Source organism: Macadamia integrifolia, chromosome 5 (genome assembly GCF_013358625.1).
Source record: "Macadamia integrifolia cultivar HAES 741 chromosome 5, SCU_Mint_v3, whole genome shotgun sequence".
NCBI lineage: Eukaryota > Viridiplantae > Streptophyta > Magnoliopsida > Proteales > Proteaceae > Macadamia > Macadamia integrifolia.
The window spans coordinates 8,643,408-8,665,017 of NC_056561.1; the positions used below are offsets into that span (position 1 = coordinate 8,643,408).

Here is a 21,610-nt window from a genome sequence, read left to right on the forward strand (position 1 = left end):
TCATCTTCACACTCAATGGGCGGTGTTGTCGATGTCGACATGGTTGGCATGGTCTCTATTGGTGGAGCTGGGAGGGGTGGTGGCCTGTGAGGTGTTGTTTGGTATTGTGGTGTGATAGTGTCCATACTCAGAGGCAGAAGAGAGTGATGGGAATAAAGATGTTAGCAGACTGAAGAGGTATAAAAATGGTGCAGAAGATGATAAGGAGAGCTGGGGTTAAGAGGAGAGGGCTAGAGGAAGATTGAGAGTGGTTGCAAGGAGGACGAGGAAGTTATCAGAGAAACAGTTCATCACGCCCAGGAATGGCGGAGATCTTCACGCTCAACGGCGGCGAAAGTTCAGTAACTCAAAACAACTCACTATCTGCTTGCTTGTCACTACACTTAAACATGGTGATGGCAAAAAGACCACATGCCCCCAGTTAGATGCTTGTGTGCTCAATTCTGGCCATTCCGAATCAGTCGATTCTAGGGTATTGGGGGAAATGGATAGCAGCAGTGTTTCAAATCCAAGGGGTGGATTCTATGGTCTTTGGAACCGATTCAGCCGATTCTGATCATTCGAACTCGAAAAAAAAAAAAAGAGTTTAAAATCCCAGAAAGCATAAGGGGAGACGTGTCATTAGTTTATTGGACCTGACAAAGAGATTCCCTGCACAAACGTTAGGGTAGCGATTCGCAGACAGCGAAGAATTTTAAGGTTTAAGCAGGGTTTTTGCTGATGGTGGGAAACCATTGAGATTTGGGGATCCATGAAAAGAGAATTTAATTAGCGAGAGAATGCGGGAAGGGGGATTCAGGTTGTTGTCTCGATCTCTCGGCCGAGGCTTCTGCACATCATCTACTGATAAGATCGTCGCTGCCGTGTTGTTCGAGCGATTGCCGGTGGTCATTCCGAAGATCGACCCTGTCATTTACGCATTTCAGGAGTATTCGTGAGTGTTTTTTGGTTCTTCTATTATTTATCTTCGACATTTTAGCTTTAAAAAAAAAAAAAATTTAATTTGTTTAGAAGATTAAGATTTTAGTTTATTATTTCTGCGAAGGCATAATGATTGCTAACTATTGATGGCGCTTCTCGCTTTAAATTGCTGTTGTATCTTATTTCATCAAATAAAATGGGTCATTAGTTGCTGAAGTTAGCTTACAATCGAGTGCTTTGTGTAGGTTCCGGTGGCGGCAGCAATATCGACGGAGATATCCGGATGGGGTCCTAACGAAGTCTGATGCTAGGTGATTATAGTCCTTGTTTGACTTCCTTGCTTGATCGTGCGTGATGTGTATAAGTTTCTTTCGATATTTAACCTTCCTTTTTCTTCATGGGTTCTGATAAAGTGATAAAGTTGATTTTGGTTGAGGCTAATCATCTAATTCCCCATTCAAGAAAAAGGAAAGGGAATTCGATGGTAAACCAACCAGTCATTTAACAGGGTAAGGGTTGCCTTCGGATATCGATATAGGGAATCGTGTTTTGAGTTGGAGCGTCAAGAATGGAGGAATCCAGAAATTCCTTCTAGCATAATCGGGTTCTGGTAGATGAAGAACCTGTGGAAAATTTGGTGCATAATTGGAGGTCATTTTTCTGTCGAAATTCCAATATCTGTTGTCTTTCATATTTATTTTCAACGTCCAATTTTTAGATATCAATGTAAAGTTTGGTAGAATTCTGTATTGTTGATTGCATATCCAAGGGATTACATACATATGTGTACGTGTCCAACCTGCACATCTACACAAGGCATGTATATACAAGGAAAGAATTAAGAGATTAGAAGGGAAGAAAATACATCACTATATTTACAGCTAACGCGCCCCTCAACTCAAGATGGATGCGAAACTATTTGAAGTTTGGATATGAGAAACCGAAGGCACACAGAAGTGAGAGCCTTTGTAAAGCTATCAGGTAGTTGATATTCTGATGAGATGTGGCAAAAGAAGTATTCCTTGATGAAAATGATGCCGAACAAAGTGACAGTCAATTTCAATATGCTTTCTAGCATGAATACTTCGTTGTCAGTGATTTGAATGACACTTTTGTTATCACAGAAGAGTGGAGTTGGATCAGTCAAGGAGACAACCATTTCGTGCAGAAGCCATCATAACCAGATTATTTAGATGCGGTATCAGCAAGGGCACAATACTCAACTTCACGTCTTCACCACTGGAGTGAGATACAACATAATGTTTTTGCTATGTCAAGAGATGATAGAATCACCTAAATTTATACAGAGGCCTGTAGTAGACTGACAATTTGCCACATCACCAGCTCAGCTTGCATTAGAATATACCTGAAGCTCAAGTGATGAGGAGGTAGGAAGAACCCCTTTGAATAATGTGCCTTTTATATACCGGAGAATGCAAAGCACATTTGGCATAATGGATGGACCGAGGGGTGGCTATGAATGGACTGACTACATGAAGTACACAAGTGATATCAAGCCAAGTAATTGTGAGATGAGCTAAACTACCCACCAATGTGCGATATAGTGAAAGAAGCTCTACATTGGTGGGACAAAGCTTGCCATTGAGTTCTAGTGGAGTTTCTACTATTTGACTATCAGAAAGTCTGACCATGGACAGTAGATTAGATGCATACTTAGCTTGAGAAAGAACATAATCAACAGGTGTCGAAATGACTTCATTGCCCAGGAAACATCTAAGATTACCAAGATCTTTTCGTCCCGGAGAAGGCAGACCTTGGTGCAATGGTAGGTTGTGCTTCATTTCGATCTAGTGGTCCCATGCAACTAGGATAAGGCTGCATACATTATGACCCTTCCCAGACCCCGCAATGTCGGGAGCTTCATGCATTGAGTATGCCCTTTCCTTACCAAGATGTGTCATCTAGAATTGGTGATGAAGAAAAGTTTTGGAGTCTGAATACCTACATATAAAATCATCTACATATAAAAGGGACAATACATTGCCTGACTTGTTTGTCGAATGAAGAGTGTTGTTAATGTGAGCTCGGTAAAAAGCCAATATTGAGAATAATAGAATTGATTTTTTTGAACCATGCCTTTGAAGCTTGTTTAAGACCATAAAGAGCTTGACAAAGATGGTACATTGTATATGGGGGATGAGAATAACCAGGGTTAGGTTTCATGTGTCTCTTTTTGAAGATCTCTGTTGGGAAGTTCAGTTACAAATAGATGCTATTGCAATTAGTAAACGAACAATGGTCATTCGGGAAGCTTGAGAAAAGGTTTCTTTATAGTCAATATCATAATTTGGACTGTATCCTTTTGCAACTTATCTGCCTTTACAGTGTTCTACTTCCCATCAGATCTAGTTTTTATATTTTACACCTATTTGCTTCTGATAGCAATTTTTCTAGGAGGTAGTGCAACGAGGTCCCATGTATTTTGTTTTTGCAAGGCATCCAAGTCTTCTAATATAGCTTATAGCCAGAGAGGATAGGAGATGCTTCTCTGGATAGGTGATGGATGTTGAGAACAAGTTTGTAAGTCACAGGTGACGGGTGATGGGTTGGTAAATAAATAAAGAGAGGGCGGGTCCCAGTGTGATGGGTGATACTAAGGGATTAAAACAAATGAAATAAATAGAGGGGCTGCTATGGGGGAGTAACGAGGAAGAGAGGGTGGGTCATAGGGTGGGAGGAAGGGGGGCCAGATGTCACAGGGTGAGAGTGAAAGAAGAGTAATATATATATATATATATATATAAAAGAAAGTATAGAAAACCGAAATACGAAGGGATGGGTTAAGGAGAGAAGCTAACAAAAGAAAAAATTAAAAAGGAAAGAAGACAAGGGTGCACAGAGTTGGGTGGGGTAGAAGGGAGTGATGGTGCATGGAGGCAGGGGTGAGGACAGACGGTAGCAAGTGGTTGCTCACGGACTACAGGTGGAGGCTCACTAGCAAAGAAAACAGAAAGGGACAATAGGTGGAGGCTCACAGCAATGAAAACAGACTGGGTCTCTTGAACAAGGGGCAAGGAACGTCGTTTGGTGGGGCAAGGAATCTACAGCAGCACACAATCAAGGCTGGTCAGCGAGGCAAAGACTTGGAACGTTGTAGAGGGCACAAGGACTATGCAGTTATCAGTCACAGAGAGCAGGTTCAGTGATACGGATCCGGGTTCTAGAGACTGAAATCGGATCGCTTAGGGCCCACTCAATTACCAAATAACTTAACCCAAGAATGGAAGGGCATAATTATAAATAAAAAGGGGATTTTAAAAGATTAAGTGGAAGTTAATATAAAGGATGGGATATGAAGGGCATTAGTAATTATTGGGATGGGTAAATTAGGAATGGCAAATAGAAAGAATGGATAATGGGGAATTAAAAGTCAAAGGTGAGGGTAATATGGGAAAGTAGCAATAAAAGGTTTAAACAAGAAATAAACAAATAACCTTTTCTTCTTTCTTCTGGTCGTGAGAACTAGAAACCAATGGAAGAATAAGAAAACTTCAAATCGATGAAGCTTCTTCAGTAGGCCTTTGTTTACCCTGAATCTTCAAATGAAAAGTCGCAATAGCAGATCGGCAAGGACTCCAACAGCTCCAGCAAACCTCGACAGCCAAGATCAGGAGTGTTTCCAACCCTGCAACTGGTTATGGTGCAAGAACAGATCCAGGTTTTGAATTTTGTTTAGAACTTCCGAGGGAGTTCAGATCTTGACTCGAATCTATGTGGGTGGAGTCGATACTACCATAGGACTATCTTCTCACAGTCTGCAGTTGATCCGAAGAGTAACAATACAGATCGACGACAAAACTTGGGCTGGAAGTACCGCCCAGAATAGGGAAAAAGGTAAACCAGAAAATAATAGCGTGAAGATGAAGAAATAGGGAAGAAGTATAGAAGGGAAGGTCAGAGACAGAGATAAATTATCAGAAAGGGGAAAGAAAAGAATCACCGGCAGCCATGTTCATGGTTCTCACCCAAAAAATTTTCATGTTCTAATTCTCCAAAATCTGTTTGTTACTAGAGTATTACATGGCTTATGAAAGAAAACTCAAATATCAAAATGGTAACTAATTTAAAATGGAAACTAATCTAAAATTGGAAGCTAAATAATACCAAAAGAAATTGTTTCTAAGACCAAAAGGAAATCAAATCAAAACTAAACTTTCCCTAGATCCATCGCCCAACTGCATCAGTCAGCCATCTTAGAGGGCAGCAGAGACAATTAGAGAGCCTTCTCAAACAGAAGAGGTAGAGAAGCAGAAAGGCTCTGATGCCATGTAAAGTTTGGTAGAATCATGTATTCTTGATTGTATATGCAAGGGATTAAATACAGATGTGTATGCGTCCAATCCTTGTAGCTATACATGGTGCGTTTATACAAGGACAGAAAATATACAATATTATATTACAGCTACCAATCAATGCTGCAAGATGGTTTGCAAAGATGCAACTTTCATATACCAATTTGGGATATTTTGGATAAATATGACATTTTTACCCTTCTCAGATATTAGTCTTCAGATTATATCCAAACTGCCTGGGAATTTGGTCTGACCATAATATTCCAGTTAAGAAGCTCAATATTCGTAGACCAAGGGGTGTTCAACTTGTGATAAACATAAACCATCTTGTGAGGTGTTGTCGGTATGGCGTTTGATATATTTACTAGCCTGACTTATGATTCACTTTGTTAAAATGCTTTTAAGGTCAGGACAGGCATCAGATTGTTCAGGTCCAGTTGTCAATGATCCGGGTGATCAGGTCTCCTGGCCCCACAGTCCAACATTGGATATTCTTAAAAAGCTGTTGACCTTTACATTTCTTGGTTGGTGTCCAAATGGTCGTAGTTTGATCTGGTCTCCTGGTTTAATATTCCTTTAGAACACTGTTTTGCTATTCTTAGCAATTGCCACTAGTTGTGCAGCAAATATGCATTTATCGGTTTAAACCTGAGGAATTTATTGTTCTTGCTTTATGAATTTTAATATATTTCCATACAATTGCATTGACCTCTAGCACTTCAATAAACTCTCCTTCAAATGCACTCCCACAAATATCTTGCTCAAAACATTTTATAATCAGGGGAAAAGGGGACTACCACATTGATTATGTTCCAGCTCCATGTGTCACTGAAGCTGACAAGACAAATGATAGAAGGTAAGAGTTGATTTATAACTTATATCATCAGTTGGGTATGAATTGATTTCTTTTGTTTGGTCTCTTTTAAAACCTCCATATTCACTGAAGCTAAATATTTTAAGGGGCACTCTGAAACCTGTTTGAGGAGGCCATCATTTACTATCAATCTATTGCATCAGGACTGCCTATTTCTTGGCAGTATTTATCGTATATAAACCTAAAAGTGTCAATTATGTTAAACATGGGTGATTTCTCTTATTTTTTCTGATTCATATGTTGAATTATTTTGTTGGTTTTAAAGTCTATGCAAACACTTGTATTTTGAAATAAGTCCATGTAAGATCTTTTGGCACTATTTAATGGAGTCTGGTATAACCTTATAATAAGCTTCAGAACCAGTCCAAGATAACACAAAACCATACACTTACCAATAAAAAATATATATTTGGAATCTTCATCAAGTAATTTTATAATGTGTTTAAAAAAAAAAAACCCATAAGGCGCCACTTCACATAAGGCGGAGCACTGCATTACCATCTCTAGACCACATCAGCGACGCCTTACCAACGCCTTAAAAACTATGGTTCCAATGAGGTTTTTCTTGGTCATCCAGTGTAGTGCTAAGTTCTTAAAATATGGTCATCGTTTGTGGTGATTGAACCGAACCTGTTCCTTTGATATTGCAGATGTTGTGGGCTGTTACACTACCTAGAATTCTTTGTTCTCCCTATGACCGATTAGTATCCAAGGATAAACAAATATTTACAATTCGTGCTTTTTTGAAGAGTTTCTACCTCATCTATTTCTTTGACCTATCTGCAGGGGAAGCGTGGCATTGAGAAACAGCCTTTTCAACTTCCTGATTTCATTGCTGCCACTGGAATTGAAAAACTAAGACAGGTTAGTAGCTGTTAATGAAAATTGGCCATTTTTGTGAGCATAATTTGTTGATAATAAACATTCCTCCTCCCTATCTATATAATCTGGGTATTTTAGAGTTTGCTGTTGCAATTCTTCGTTTAGGTTTCTAAATATTAGCATGTTACCTTCATGGTTTTGATATTACACATATTTTGGTGATTTTGACTGAAACCTTTCAGCTTTGATAGGATCTTTAGTAAAAATTTGTGATTATTTCAATGATATTGATTGGATTCAACTATATATTAAACATGTGGTGGATTTGGTTGAATTACCAAAACCTAAACTGAAATCACTGAAATATTTTGGTTTAGACCATCGGTGACATTAAGACTTCGGCTAAAGTTTGATTCCTTGGTTTGCTCTTTCCAAGCAAAAGAGATAAGGTCATAGATTTTGCATTGTGGGATAAGTTCTGTTGAAGAGGCAATATCATTCTGAAGTTATATTGCTTCATGGATCCCCTCAGCCGAAAGTGCTGTGAGATGCTTATTAAATTTTCCACTGCAATTTTGGTTTTCATGACGGGCAAATAAATGCAGATTCGTACCGCAACAATTAGATTGGAGCCATCCTCTGGAAGCATAGTCTTACCTTTACATGAAGATGTTAGCAGGATCACTGACTTCAGTTTTATCTGTTGCATTTGCTTTCCCATTGCAACTCAATCTTTTTCCATGCATCTCTTTGCATCTTTCTGGACTAATTTTCCTTGCACCCCATTTGCAATTTGGGGTTACCCTATAGTCACCTCAGAATCTATATTGGATATCTCCTTTGACATCTCTCTAATTCGTTATCGTAGGAATTAGAAGTATCTCAAAACATCTAGAAGGGTGTGCGTGAACTCTTCATTGTTTTTGGAACTAATTGAGACATTTTTTTGATTGAATCTTCTGTTCAGACCCTAATGCCACACAAATCAATTGTACATTAAAGAATCACTTATCCTCTTCCATGGTAAACGTAATCTGTTTGCTTTCTTTGTAATTCTTTAATATGGTCCAATACATGGTCATAGCTTGTCTTTCTTCTGCCTGTCCATAATCTATATGCATGGGCGAGAGTCCTCAATACTCTTATCATTCAGGTGTGACCTCTTCATGAATTGGATCCATCAGTTATATGAGCTTTGTTTTCTGGTATGCTAGTCAGAAATCCCCCTGGATTCCAAATAGCTGGAAATGTGACTCACTTTGACTTTTCCTTACCTAATTGTTTAAGGTGTTGAGATCTAATGTTGTCATAGCTTTCCATTACATTTTATGTAGGCTTACATTGAAAAGGAGGATAACAAGAAGTTGAAACAGAAGCAACGTGAACGTATGCAACCAAAGATGGGGAAAATGGATATTGATTATCAGGTTTGTTGATTTCTCTTTTGATTTCATGTCATGTTTAATTGGTTTTAGCATTGAAGTAAGATTTCTCTTTGATGTTGTTCTTAATGTTTTTAGAATTTGTGTAATTCGATGAAAGTTACAAAATCAGATAGGAATGGATGCTTGGACCTTTAACCATATATTGATCTGGTTCCAGATGTATTAAAACCTATAAATTCCTCTTGTCAATGGTTTGAGGTTTGGATTTCAATAAGGATTTCGACCCTGGTCAAAACTGAAATGTACCGAAAAATGACCATTTCAGTGGACAAACATTTAAATTTTTTGCCTGAAAACTTCAGGCAAGTATATTTTTATATGATTACACATATTTGAACCGTAAGATTGAAAAACACACAAAAAAATGGTAGTTTGGATTCGAACCCTAGGTTGCCAATGTACGCCATAGCCAATTGTATCTTTTCCCTTATATACCCCATTCTCCACATAATTTGGTACTAGAGCACACAACATTCAATAAAAGCAATTGAAACTTGCGACTTCAGTTGAAATGATCATCGTATATGCTCCAAAGCTGGCTGCAATTCCTTGATCCAGAAGGAGATTGAAGAATTTTTGGCAAAAATTCTGTTTTCTGGGGGTTTCTTGTGGTTTCGGTTGAAATCTGCTACTTTGGTCAAATTCAGGTTGAAATTTTTGGGAAATGGAGTCTTTTGTAAGGGCCATTGTAGTGTTTTGGTGAAATGGCTAAAATGTTTTGGAGTTTTGACCATTTTCACTGAAATGCTGACCGAAAAATCTAATTCCAGTTGAGTTGACCCCTTTTTCGATTCGACCTTTGTCGAAAGGTCGAAACTGGAACAGGTCAATCAAATTTTGGTTTTTCGACCGAGATTTCGAGTTTTCTCTCTTGTAGTTTAGAACAATGAAATAATTAAGTGGAAGCATAATAAAAGGCTAGAGCCCAAATCTTCATATAATGGAAGCAACAATGGCACCACCTTCCATAAGTCGACCTCTTCTGTTTTATAGCTGTTGGAATGTGATTCCACGATAGGGGGAATGTCCCCATCATGGAATGAGTCCTAGTCTACGTGAGTTAGGAGTTAGTTTCCTAGTCTAAGTAAGTTCCCTGTTATGATTAGGCTTTAGAGTCATACTCATATTATGTCTTTAGAATCATACTCAAAGTATGTAATTATTTCACAATTAATATAAAGAGAGTGGCTGGCAGTAGATTATGAATCGTCGAACAATCAATTGCACAAGCTTTACTCCCCAATTCCTTGGGCTTTCTCTTCTTTCCTCTTCTTTGATTCTGGTTCTCAAATCTCTATATCGTATCAGAGCCATGAAGAAGATGAAGAAATTAGAGTAACCTGTGTTTGATTAGTGTTGCTGAAAAAAAAAAAAAAAAAAAAAAGAGAGGTTCCGTCTCTGGTTTGTTTCCTGATTTGTTTGCTACCATCGTTTGGTCTGAAGTTCTGGACACATCGTAACAGTTCTACATATTGGTTTCTTCGCTGGACTCTCTGGTTGTTGTGTTTATATCTAGTGAAGTCGATTTGCATCTGCTATTGATTTTCCTAGTTCTTGCTTGCGAGATTTGACAATAGAGTGTTGATTTGCATCTGGTTTGAGTGTCGATATGTGCTTCGATAGCTGCTGGTTGCTTGATAGAAGTTTATTGTCTCTGCTTTGATTTCTTCTCTGATCCAGCTTCTTGAGGTTGTCAATTGCTTGGTGCTAATGATGTTGAGGTCTCTCCTGTTGGTTTCCGCCTGATTTCCACCTGCTGGTCGAAGGGTGGCGATAGGTCCTTGCTTCGATTTGCTACTGCCTACCCCTGCTGCTGGGTTACCTCCTTCTGTTCAGCCTTGGTCAAGAATCGTGAGCCCTGTTCCAGCAGTACCAAGAGTGAATCGTGGCCGAAGGTTTTGTTCGATAGAAGAAAAGGCTACTTTGCTGCTCAAATTCTGCCAGAAGTTTCTTGGTTTCAAAGATGCTGTCACTGTTTTTGTGAGGAAGCTCTCCCTTGTCTTGCTGGTTGCATGAGAATTGAGATCTCTCTTTCCTTTTTATTTAATGTATTAATTGACTTTCCATATTCTATCCTCTCCTTAGTTGCTTCCAAAATTACTCCTCGACTCACATCACTCCCTTTTAAGACCTTATTGTTTTGTTATTCTGAAATTACTCGTCTCTCCCTTACCTTCTTATTTGCACATTGCCATTGAATTATTTCCCCTTCCTAGTTTACCCGTTGGCCTTAGCTTGTGCTAATAATTGGATTTCATCTAAATTACAGCCATGCCATTCATTTTCTATCATGGAGATATTTATAGCCCTTACCATATCCAATTCCCTTTACTTCCCTAGTGAGTCCTTGAAAATTCTTGTTTATTACCAGATTGCCGCCATCTTTGGACACTTGAGATACTACCGAATTGATTACCATTACACATTTTTCTATCCCAATGCCCTTTTTACCTACCAAACATCCTCTTGGGCATTTTGATTAATTACAATTCTACCAATACCTCCTTGTTATTGCCTATTATGGACTTGTATGCGTCTATACCAAACCCAATTGGGTATTTTGACTTAGGTTCCGCATCAATTGGAGATTGGATGAACTTTATAAAATTACCATTGGCATATACATTTGCCATATTGTTGCTTTGGTGGGCCCAAAATCACATCTTTAGATTGATAGTGTTATTGGCATGTCTCAGTGCTTGGAGATTGTTTGTTGCGCTTTGTAGCCGTGAGGGGGAGTTGGAAATTATTTTATGCTCTTGGTGAAGAGATTCCTTGGGATTTCGATTATTGGAATTATTTATTCACATGTAGCATTACATGTGAGGGTGAGATTGTAGATTTTATCTGCTCTGCTCATTTTCATCAATTGAAGATTATTGTCAGTGAAGATTATTTATCTACTCGCGTCTCGGAGGGCAACACTAATGAAGTGATATCTTAAGATGAGGTGATCTCTTAAGGATCTAAGTCGTTGCCCTCCATCTGTACCTTTTTTAAAGCATGATATGGTGTTTTTGAAGATTGGTTGTCGACGTTGTGTGGTTGAATTGATTCCTTTTTATGAAGATTGAGTTCTTCCCTTATATTGTAGATCGTGTCTTCCCTTATTGGAAATCAAGTTCCGCAATAATAGGAGAGCATCTGACCATCTGCCATTGTTACTTATCTGCTGTTATGGTATTTTGGATTGCGGTTGATAGCTATATTTCTGCAACTTTTGGTTATTCCTTTTGGAGATTGAGCCTTCTTCAGACATTGAAGATCAAGTCTCCTCCTCATGAAGATCAAGTAATGCACATGTTGATGATTATCTACTGTCCATTTTGTTCATTGCTAGTGCTTTGACACAACAGTTTTCATCTACATATGCATTTGATTTTCTATTCTTGTTGGTCCAAGCTGGAGTCTTTCTTTTGATACATGTATACTCCAGTTTGAGGGGGGAATGTTGGAATATGAGTCCACAATAGGGGGAGTAATGCAGGAGTTTACAAGTAGCTAACTCCACAGTTTATAACCCCAAACAATACAAATAGGAGCAAGAAACAAAGAAATAATACCATCAAATAAACCCTCAAGGATATAATACCCATATAGGAGCAAAACCAGCCCAAAACCCAACCCGATAGGAGAGAAAAACCTTCTATAGAGCTGGAGAGAGAAAGGTGCGGCCAGGTTTGTGGGAATCTGATTGAGCTGCACTTTTGGGTGTAGATAGTCCCTAGGGAGGGTACAAAAACCCCCAAAATTGAGAGGATTCTGACGGCTGGTTGTGAAGTTACAAGCTTTATTGATTTTCTGACCTAGGAGAGAAAACTGAGAAGAACCTTCAAGAACAGCAGCTGAATGCTTCCAACAGTGACTAGGTAAGGATCGTGGGACCCTTATGAGGCCTAAAATACTCTGATTGAAGACCTAGCTGAACAGAGTACAGAAGAGAGACAGAGAGGAGATCGATCTCTCTCTATTCCCACTAGGATTTCTGATCGGTTCTGATTTCTGCAGACTTTTATCAGAATCTGAATTATACCTCTTGAATGTTACAGCAAAAAAAAAGAAAAAATAAAAAAAAAGAATAAAACAGATGGGGAGTTGAGAAGGGTGAAAGAGAATAAAGGAAGTGGCTATCTCAGCCTGGGCTTCTCACCTACAACTATCTTAGTTGCTCTAAGCATTTAGTTGCAAACTTTCTTTCATAAATACAAACTTTCTTTTATTCAAGTCTCCCCAATAATGGGACATATGCCTCTCTATTTATAGAGGGGAAGTTTACAATCATACTAATACTAGGAGCTAATTTCCCAATAGGACTAGACATTCCTACTACAACTAGGAGCTAGTTTCCCAATAGGACTAGACACTCCTACTACAACTAGGAATTCAAAATAGGACTAGGACTTGACTTTATGACTGCAACATGGAGTAGGACTAACTAACTAATAGTCCATATAGGACTTTACAACCAACTAATGGCCTAATGAGCCTTTATTGAATTAAATAGCAACTAATTAAACTAATGAATAAAATCCCGTTTTCTTACCTTCTACCCATATTTTAGGCCTAGTTAAGTGGCTCATTTCAAAGAAAACCCATGGGATCAAAGGCCCCACACATACACAACACAACCCAGGGCTTATTTGCAATAAAATAAGCCCAAGTGACTTATCTACATCAGGGAGTGTCGCCATCGTGGAATGCGTCCTAGTCTACGTGAGTTAGGAGGAGTTAGTGTCCTAGTCTAAGTAAGTTCCTGGTTATGATTAGGCTTTAGAGTCCTACTCATATTATGTCTTTAGAGTCATACTCAAAGTATGTAATTATTTCATAATTAATATAAAGAGAGTGACTAGAATCATCGAACAATCAATTGCGTAAGCCTTACTCCCCAGTTCCTTCCTCTTTCTCTTCTTTCCTCTTCTTTGATTCTGGTTCTCAAATCTCTACAATAGCTAATGTTATTCATATATTCTTATTGTTTCTGGTTTCATGGTTCACAGACCCTCAGGACTTGGATCTTCAATTCTTCAGTCCTATTGATGGGTTTCTAGAAGCCTAAGGTTACTAGAAATCCAATGAAACCAGAATTGCAGCAAGAGGTTTAGGAACCATATTTTGGGAGAACTTTATAAACTAAGAATCAGAAACTCAGATGGGCTTAAGTTTCTGGTTGAAGGTGGAAAGTATGGCCAAAATAACTCTGCAAAAGATGAGTCTGATCTGGAGTTATAAAGGTATCATCTTATGGATAGGATTTTTTAAAATATAATTCCAGAATTGACTGCTGATAGCAGATCTTAATGGGCTCGAAATAGTAATCAAAAGTGCCTCAAAGCACCAACAGATTTCGGCAATAATATCAGGATACTAATCTGGAACAGAAAATCAAATCTGATCTGTAAATATGGTAGAACTAGAAATCCAACTAGAAGTAGGATCATAGTTAACAAGACGAGAAGGCGATGGAGGATGGTCAAAAATCAAGGCAACAGTGACTGTCAACTAGGAGTCGCCTTGACAACTATGAGTAGGATTCTAGGAAAACAATACAAAGATCAGATTTGGAGCTTCTGATTGCCAGATATGAAATCAGATTTGAAATCTCAGATGTGAACTGTAGAGAGCTGAAATTCCAGCAAGTAGGTGTGCAAGAATGGATTTGAAATTTAAAAAAACTAACCTGGTTTGATGGTGAATAAAATGAGGAAGAATGAAAGAAAGATATGACCAAGCATCACACCTGGAACTAGACTGAAATTCCATGTTCTACCTTAGCTTGTCACCTAGGGTTGCATTGCTTCTCACAATACCTGAATATCACATAACATTGGAGTAAAGCCAAGCTTTGTTCAATATAAAAAACCATTGGGAGCTTTGTGGCCTTACATCCTTTAAATAGAAACTACAAGTGTACTTGTAATATGAAAAGAAAGTGTACTTGAAATAGGAAACTCTATCCATAATAGGAAAAGATGTCCCTTGTAATTAAAACTCTATCTTAACTTGTTAGAATAGGTGTCCTACATGATAAAACCCTATCCAAAGTAAGAATAGTTCTATTCAGGCAAGACTCTATTCTAATCCTTAATAACCAAGGCAATAACAATTTTTTTTAATGAAATAAAAATATCCCAAACTAACTTAATAATGTAAATCCCGTATTCTTACGTCCTACCCATAATTTAGGCCCATTAAAATGATCTATTACAAAGAAAACTCTTCGGACTAAAGGCCCAACGCATACATAATCCAACCCAAGGCTGATTTTACTGAAGTATTATGATTTATGACCTTTGGTCCTTCTCTGATAACACTAATAACTTGAATGGGTATATAATTATGATATTTGGATGCTTCACTTTACCCAAGATACTTGTCAGAGATTGAACACTAGATTGGTTTTGTATATTTTTGCCCCTCACCATATCTCTAATTTTTATTTTCTTTTTCCTTTTTTAATCCTGAATATGTGGGTACCACCATACTTACGTAAAAGGACAGACACCATATGCATTGATGTTGTTATGAAATACTTCCGTTACATATTGAAGCTTGAATATTTGCAACATCTGATTACATTCATTGATGTAGGACTAGATCACATAGGACTTAATTCCAGGTAGGATCTGAAAAATCTGGCTGAATAGGAGAAATATGAAATCTCACAAACCATAGCTCAGATGGAGCTGAAACTTGGAGTTGATGAAGGTCCTATATGGGTCAACAATCCCTCAAAAGATGAGACAATTCTGATGGTTGAATTGAGAGTTATGCTATTGACATGAATTAGGAAACTTTTGACAACTTTCTGTATTTGAGATTTCAGCCATTGACGAACCCCAAATTTGGAGCAAAGATCCCTCGTGTGATGCCCAACTATCCTTCAAAAGATGAGCCTCAACTGATGGCTGGTTGGGAAGTTATGCTCGAAGAATGAAAAATGAAACTTTATGGAAGTTCTGCAGTAGCAGCAGCTGCAGGTCTTGGTTGGCTTTCAAACCCGGGTCAAAGGTAGCCTTCGGGGCCTCAACAAAACTCTAAAAGGGTTTAGCTAATGGCTGGCTGGGCTGGGAGATTTTGAAGAAATTGACCAGGCTTCGAAACCCTAACAACTCCAATCGATTTTGTCCTTCTAAGCTGATTATGCTATGTGATCTGTAGGTGGGCTTCAGGTCTTCAAATAGTGTTGCAATAGGCTATCAGACACACACAAATTGAAATAAAGAATAGAAAAGAAAGAAAATAGAATTGATGGAGGGTTGAGAAAGGGGGACAGGAATTAGGGAATAGGTATCTCACTCCTCAAGTTTTGGGCTTCTCACCCTCTCAGGTAACAACCATCTCAGCCATGAGTAAACACTGAAATCCATATACTTCAGTCTATCTTTTCACTGTGATCAATGGGGCTTTAATAGCTTTACAAAACTTGGACATAAAGAAATTACAGAACAGGAAACTAATGGACTTTCTAATTTGTGTCTAACATGCTAACCAAGTTTTAACCAAATTATAAACTAACAAACTATTGACAAAAATGAAACTAACCTAAGTTGCAAAATGGAAACTCCTTGGGTAGCAAAATAGGAAGCTAACTTGGACAATCAAAATAGAAATTAAATTCTGGCTAACTTAGGCAATTCGATGGTTGCTGGAACTCTTCTCTTGAAGCTGCTTTTTCAATAATAAGGGACAGCTGGCTGCTTCTTGAAGATCTTCATTGAACAAAATCTGCAGGAACAATAACTCGTGAGCAATGTTTTTCAGCTTTCCTTTTGGGCTGGTTAGATGGGACCAAGGTGGGAATTGGCTGATCCAACATTCAACTTGGTTCGATGGGGCCAACGGCCCCTTCATTGTGCAAGCTTGATCTACATCAATAATGTAGTACTACATTTGAACGAATCAAAATAGTAGCCAGTAGACAAGGATCTATACTTAAAGTATGGTCTAGATGCAAATAATGAAGACTAGGAGTGAAATAAGTCAACACCTATGGCGGAAAAACAAAACAATTACTGTGAGGAGCAAAACAGTAATTTCCAGCCCAAATTTAGGGTTCATAAATTAGGGTGATAAAACGCAAACAATCTCTGATTTTAATAGTTAACTTGAATCAACAAACGGAAGCAACAATAACTATTTGAACACAAAACAATAACTTTTTCCAGATTTTGAGAAGGGAAGGGTAGAATTGATATTTTACAAATATATCAAGATCGAGCCATCAGAAAGGGCACAGATTTGATTCGATCTCCAAATTAGAGTTCTTGAATGCCTGGTCAAAATTTGAGTTCAATCGGATGGCTGAATTGCTTAATCCAAAAAAACGTGTGACATCCAACCTTCTTGAAAGATTTGAAGAAATTCAAGAAAACTATAAGAACAATAGTTATTTTTTGTTGGATGAAGAAGATGATGAAAGAATAATAAAGAAAGATGAAGTATGGGGATGGGATAGATGAGGGTGGGATCTCTATCTCAGCCTGGGCCTCTGACCCACAGGTATCTCAGCTGTTGAAGAATTCTTTCTCAGAATTTGCTGAGCACAAAACTACAATTTCATTAATAAATTCATGCCCAATGTTGTAGCCCTTTACAAACTTATATAGAAGACTCAAAACAGACTCAAACACTAAAAAAGAAAGGCCTAATCTATTCCTTAACTAATTGGGAAACCTACATTGACTAGGAAACTGAAATAACAAAGAAAATAGACTCAAATTAGAAAACCTACTTAGCTTAGGACTTAAGCTATTTGTTCACCAAATAAAAACATAATTGGACTTATAATAGGACTCCTAAAAGATACTTAAGACTCCAACATGGAGTTGGACTCAAACAAAACAACCAAAACATACCAAGACTAGGAGTCTAGGACTTTAACTAAACTAATGAAATAAATCTCGTTTTCCTACTTTCTACCCATATTTTTGGCCTATTAAAGTGGGCTATTATAGAGAAAACCCATGGGATCAAAGACCCAACACCTACATAACCCAACCCATGCTTATTTCCAATAAAATTAACCCTCTAAATGACTAGTCTGCATCAATCATTCATGGCCTCTAAACCTCATGAGCTAGACTTCTGGGCTACCGTTATTTTTGGAGTTCTAAATTTTGTTTTGTAGTTGCATTCTTTTGTTGTTAGATGCTTCCTTTTTAGGATAATGATGTTGATACATCTAAATCATTAAACATAGTTTTCTTTCTTCCTGCGTGTTTATGTATTATTGTTATGTTTGATGTGTTCATGTACATAACCTAGTAAGAGGATCTGTAGTAGCATGCATCCTATCATTGGAGGAAGGAGTCTGATTTGTCTCTTAGACACATCTAGAGCTGACACCTGCATTCAAACCAATCAAAGTTACATTATGATCATACATTTTAATGACTATCTTGTGGAAGAACTTTTCGTAAACTCATCACTATTGGGAAAAGTTATTGTAAATGAAGAAAAAGAAAGAATTGGCTGACTGACCTATTACCTAATTGTTTTCTAAGAAAATGGAATTAAGAAAGAGAAGAAAAAGAAGTGTTTACTCTTCAGCATGTTTATCATATTAGACTATAATGTAATGTGGCAACACAATGTTTTGCTGCTCCTAACTCAACTGGCATCCTGTTGCTGCCACATGGCATCTCCTCTGATGCTCAAATTGGGGATGCTGGTATGCCCCACCATCCTTATGCACATGTCGAATTTCAGCCTGGGTGGAGTCGTCTTCTTCTTCTTCTTCTTCTTCTCCCCCCCTCCTTTTTTTGTGGTGGTGGGCGGTTCTGAAAGTACAATTAACCTCCTTATCCCACAACTTCTCTTTAACCGAACCCTCCGGGGTGCCCATGGGGGATTAAAGGAGATTAAGAATGGTTATAAAGTTAAGATAGGAGGAAAACAATTTTAACGGTTCAAAGACATGGGGAGAAGTTCTATACAAGGTGAGCTATATGATAGTTGTCATGGTGTTTAGGCAACCCAAGGCGTTGGAGGGTGCCTAGACGCAAGGACACCACCAAGGTGTCACCTAGGAGGCCAAGGCGACACCTTGACAACTGTTGCTATATGGCTAAGTTGGACCACCATCAACTTTGACATGTGGACAATCCAAGAGGTGGTGTGTCTAACCTTTGGTTCTGATCAGCCATATGGCCTCTCCATGTGGCTCAGAATGGGTTGTAGGCAAACACCTTGCTCCCAAAATTATTATATAGCAAGTTTACTACCCCATCAGTGAAATGTATCTGGAGTCTAAGTTGAAAGTGATATATATGATAGATAGATACCTGTGTGCCGTAGATTACATTAGCCTCGTTGTCTTATGCAAGCAAATTGTTTGCATGCTGCAGGTTATGGAGAAACGCAACCCTAAAACGATGCAGAAGATAATGGAAAAACAAGAACAAACAATGCACATAGATTTTACGAGGTTTGGCAAGATTGCCTACACCCCCGGTGAGATGAGATCCTGCTTCAGAATCAATGGAGAATAGGGTTACAGCGCTCGTCCCTCACACCTCTCAGTATTGCTTGCATTACAGAGAAAGAAACTCTCGCTACAAATATATAGCGAAAAACCCTAATTCGGAAAGTACACAAATGCCCTCAGATAAAAAATTTGAGCGGGGGGCTGCACACTACCGTCCTGCCTGTCGAGGTGTTGCACCAGTACTCCCTGGATTTAACTATGACGGAATACAAGACATCGTACACCAATAGGTTCTTCATGATGCCTTCTTCAAATACCAAACTAAGCTAAAACTAATATCATTTGGTGACCTGTATCATGAAGGGAAAGAATTCGAGGTATGATTTCCATTGTTCTATTATTATGATTGGACTCATGGTTTCCCAATGGTCAAGCTTATATGAAATTCTTCATATAACATAATAGGCATTGATGGCCGATGGATTCTATTGTGAAATTTCTAGTTTTGAAAATATGGTGGTCTGCATTGTATTATGCTGAAAGTGATTGTGGTGAAAGATGCAGTTAACTAAATTAGCCAAAATCCAGTGAAGGGTATTTTATTTTTTCTAGCTAGAAAAAGGGTATTTTGTTTTTGAGGTTACATATAATTTCTTTAACATGCAGTGCATATTACAAGCCTGTTATTGTCCCATGTTTTGCAAGTCTTATCTCTATGTAGACAAGGAACAAATGCCGTTGTTTTGATAATAGACACCCAAAAAGTTGAGCATCCATATCACCCCTCCCTGCTGCAAAGAGAAAAGGGAAAAATAAAATGTAAAGTGAAAAAATGCACTTAAATGGAATTTCATGTTGGGATATGTTCTCTGTTTATTCATTTGGGAACATATGCCTTTTATTTCTCGGAGGGGTTTCAAGTGGTCAGTGCTAGGTGGAACAATGCTATTCAAACATCTTTAGTATTTTTAGCAGAAAGTTGAAAATGATTTAGAATTTAGTGAAGAGGAGAACTTACTTTTTCTAGATTGTGGCCAGAGGATGGTGGATCCTATCTAGTGTTAGCATGCCATCTTTTTCAGATTTATTGGATCTTTGGGGACTTTCTCCGGGTAATTTTATCCTTTTATATATATATTATTTATTTATTTATTTATTTTTGTGAATGGAAACTGTTTCTTGGATCCATTATCAGCTAAGAAATTTGCTTTGGATCCAATGGTACCAAAGAAGTATATTGATTTTCTCATATACTAGGTTTAGCACATTATATTGAGGGTTAATGTTTGTGCAAGATTTTTCTGTGTTTATCTACCTTTTATCTGTTGCCACTGATCAAAAAGATGGTTGCTATATGCAGTGCTAATTATTATTAGTCAACATCATTTTTCATTTTCTGTTTCTTCAGTGAATTATGGAGTCAAATGTAGTGTGGGGTGTTGACCAGTCAGTTGATTAGCCAGGCACTATCTCACTTCTCAGCTTGTCAATGCAAGATGAGTAGTTGATGGCTAGCCACCTTAACACATGCACCATGTATCTATATCTGTTGCTGATAATCAAGAGGATTTTTTTTTGGTAGGATTAAAAGATGGTTGTCATATGTGTCATATTTATTCAAATCAGCCTTGAGTCCTTTCCTATTGCTTTCTTCACACCTCAAAGAAAAGGAATTTCTGTTATAGACTCTTGCATTAAAAAGGGGCAAAGGACATTTCTTCCCAGATAAGAAATTTCTTGTATCCTTCTATGGAATAGAAACTTAACCAAGAATCTGAATTAAATTCTATATCTTGCGTTTCTATTATGGTCATACAGGTGAAACTAAGAGAGATGAAGCCAGGAATGCTGTCTCAGGAGCTAAAGGAAGCTCTTGGCATGCCAGAGGGTGCCCCTCATCTATGGCTTATCAATATGCAGGTTGGTATTCTCTCTCTCTCTCTCTCTCTCTCTCTCACACACACACACACACACACACACACACACACACACACACACGGTGGTAGGGACAACTTTTGCATGGTGCTAGCCTTTTCAGTTTTTTGTCCAGTTTGCATTTTTATATTGCTTGCAAATTACTGATGGACCAATCTGTGTATCTGTCTGTGCGCCATGTACGGTGCACATCTATTGCGCATGGTTGTAGCATTTCCATTTATTTCCCAATATGCATTTTTATATTGACTCATAATTTTCTTAAAACAGAGGTATGGTCCTCCACCATCTTATCCATATCTTAAAATTCCTGGCTTGAATGCTCCCATCCCTCCTGGTGCTAGCTTTGGTTATCATCCTGGAGGTTGGGGTAAACCTCCTTTTGATGAAGTAAGCGCTTATAACTTTGTATCTGGGGATTTATTTGCCTTGTTTTTTCCTAGTGAGAGCTGAAACTAGCTTGTATTCAATGCTGAAATTTTTGACGTTTATGTTGGTTAGTATGGGTGTCCTTTATATGGAGATGTCTTTGGGGTCCAACAACATGAACAGCCTAATTATGAGGTATTTTCTTTTACCTTTTCTTCTTTCACTTGTATTATGTTGTTTTATGGATGGAAGATAGTGACGCAAAAAGTCAAGATCTTGGTGTGGCATTTTTAACTCAAATTCGTACCACCCCTATTTTTTAAATTTATCTGAGATACCACCCTAAAAAATAAAAAATGGCAAACATACCCCTAAAGTCTAACACCGTTAATTTACAAATACAATTTACCTTTTTGACCCTTAAACAAAATACAAATAAAGTAGGAGCCTGATCATTTTGAACCCTAGAAAAACACCTCTGTTTCTCTTCTCCTCAAACAGG

At 38.1% G+C, this 21,610-nt stretch overlaps 1 protein-coding gene across 6 annotated transcripts; it reads left to right on the forward strand.

Annotated features, from left to right (window-relative positions):
- Positions 1 to 649: 649 nt before the first annotated feature.
- Positions 650 to 21,576, forward strand: LOC122077767 (pre-mRNA-splicing factor sap145-like). 6 transcript variants are annotated; one of them, XM_042643627.1, is made up of 9 exons: positions 650 to 934; positions 1,167 to 1,232; positions 1,384 to 1,572; positions 6,016 to 6,090; positions 6,895 to 6,972; positions 8,265 to 8,357; positions 20,623 to 20,724; positions 21,010 to 21,129; positions 21,241 to 21,566. In XM_042643627.1, the coding sequence occupies exons 6-9, from the start codon at positions 8,319 to 8,321 to the stop codon at positions 21,400 to 21,402; spliced, it is 423 nt and encodes a 140-aa protein (XP_042499561.1). In that variant the 5' UTR covers positions 650 to 934; positions 1,167 to 1,232; positions 1,384 to 1,572; positions 6,016 to 6,090; positions 6,895 to 6,972; positions 8,265 to 8,318; the 3' UTR covers positions 21,403 to 21,566. The 6 variants fall into 6 exon arrangements, with proteins under 6 accessions (XP_042499561.1, XP_042499562.1, XP_042499560.1 ...); XM_042643628.1 differs by having other exon boundaries at positions 1,460 to 1,572; XM_042643626.1 differs by lacking the exon at positions 1,384 to 1,572.
- The last annotated feature ends 34 nt before the right edge of the window (positions 21,577 to 21,610 follow it).

What these genes read in the sequence shown, in the direction of transcription:
- LOC122077767 (XM_042643627.1), top strand. Translation starts at nt 8,319, where the DNA reads ATGCAACCAAAGATGGGGAAAATGGATATTGATTATCAG. An exon ending in TATGGCTTATCAATATGCAG is followed by an intron (nt 20,725 to 21,009) that starts GTTGGTATTCTC and finishes TTCTTAAAACAG; the next exon opens with AGGTATGGTCCTCCACCATC. An exon ending in GTAAACCTCCTTTTGATGAA is followed by an intron (nt 21,130 to 21,240) that starts GTAAGCGCTTAT and finishes TATGTTGGTTAG; the next exon opens with TATGGGTGTCCTTTATATGG.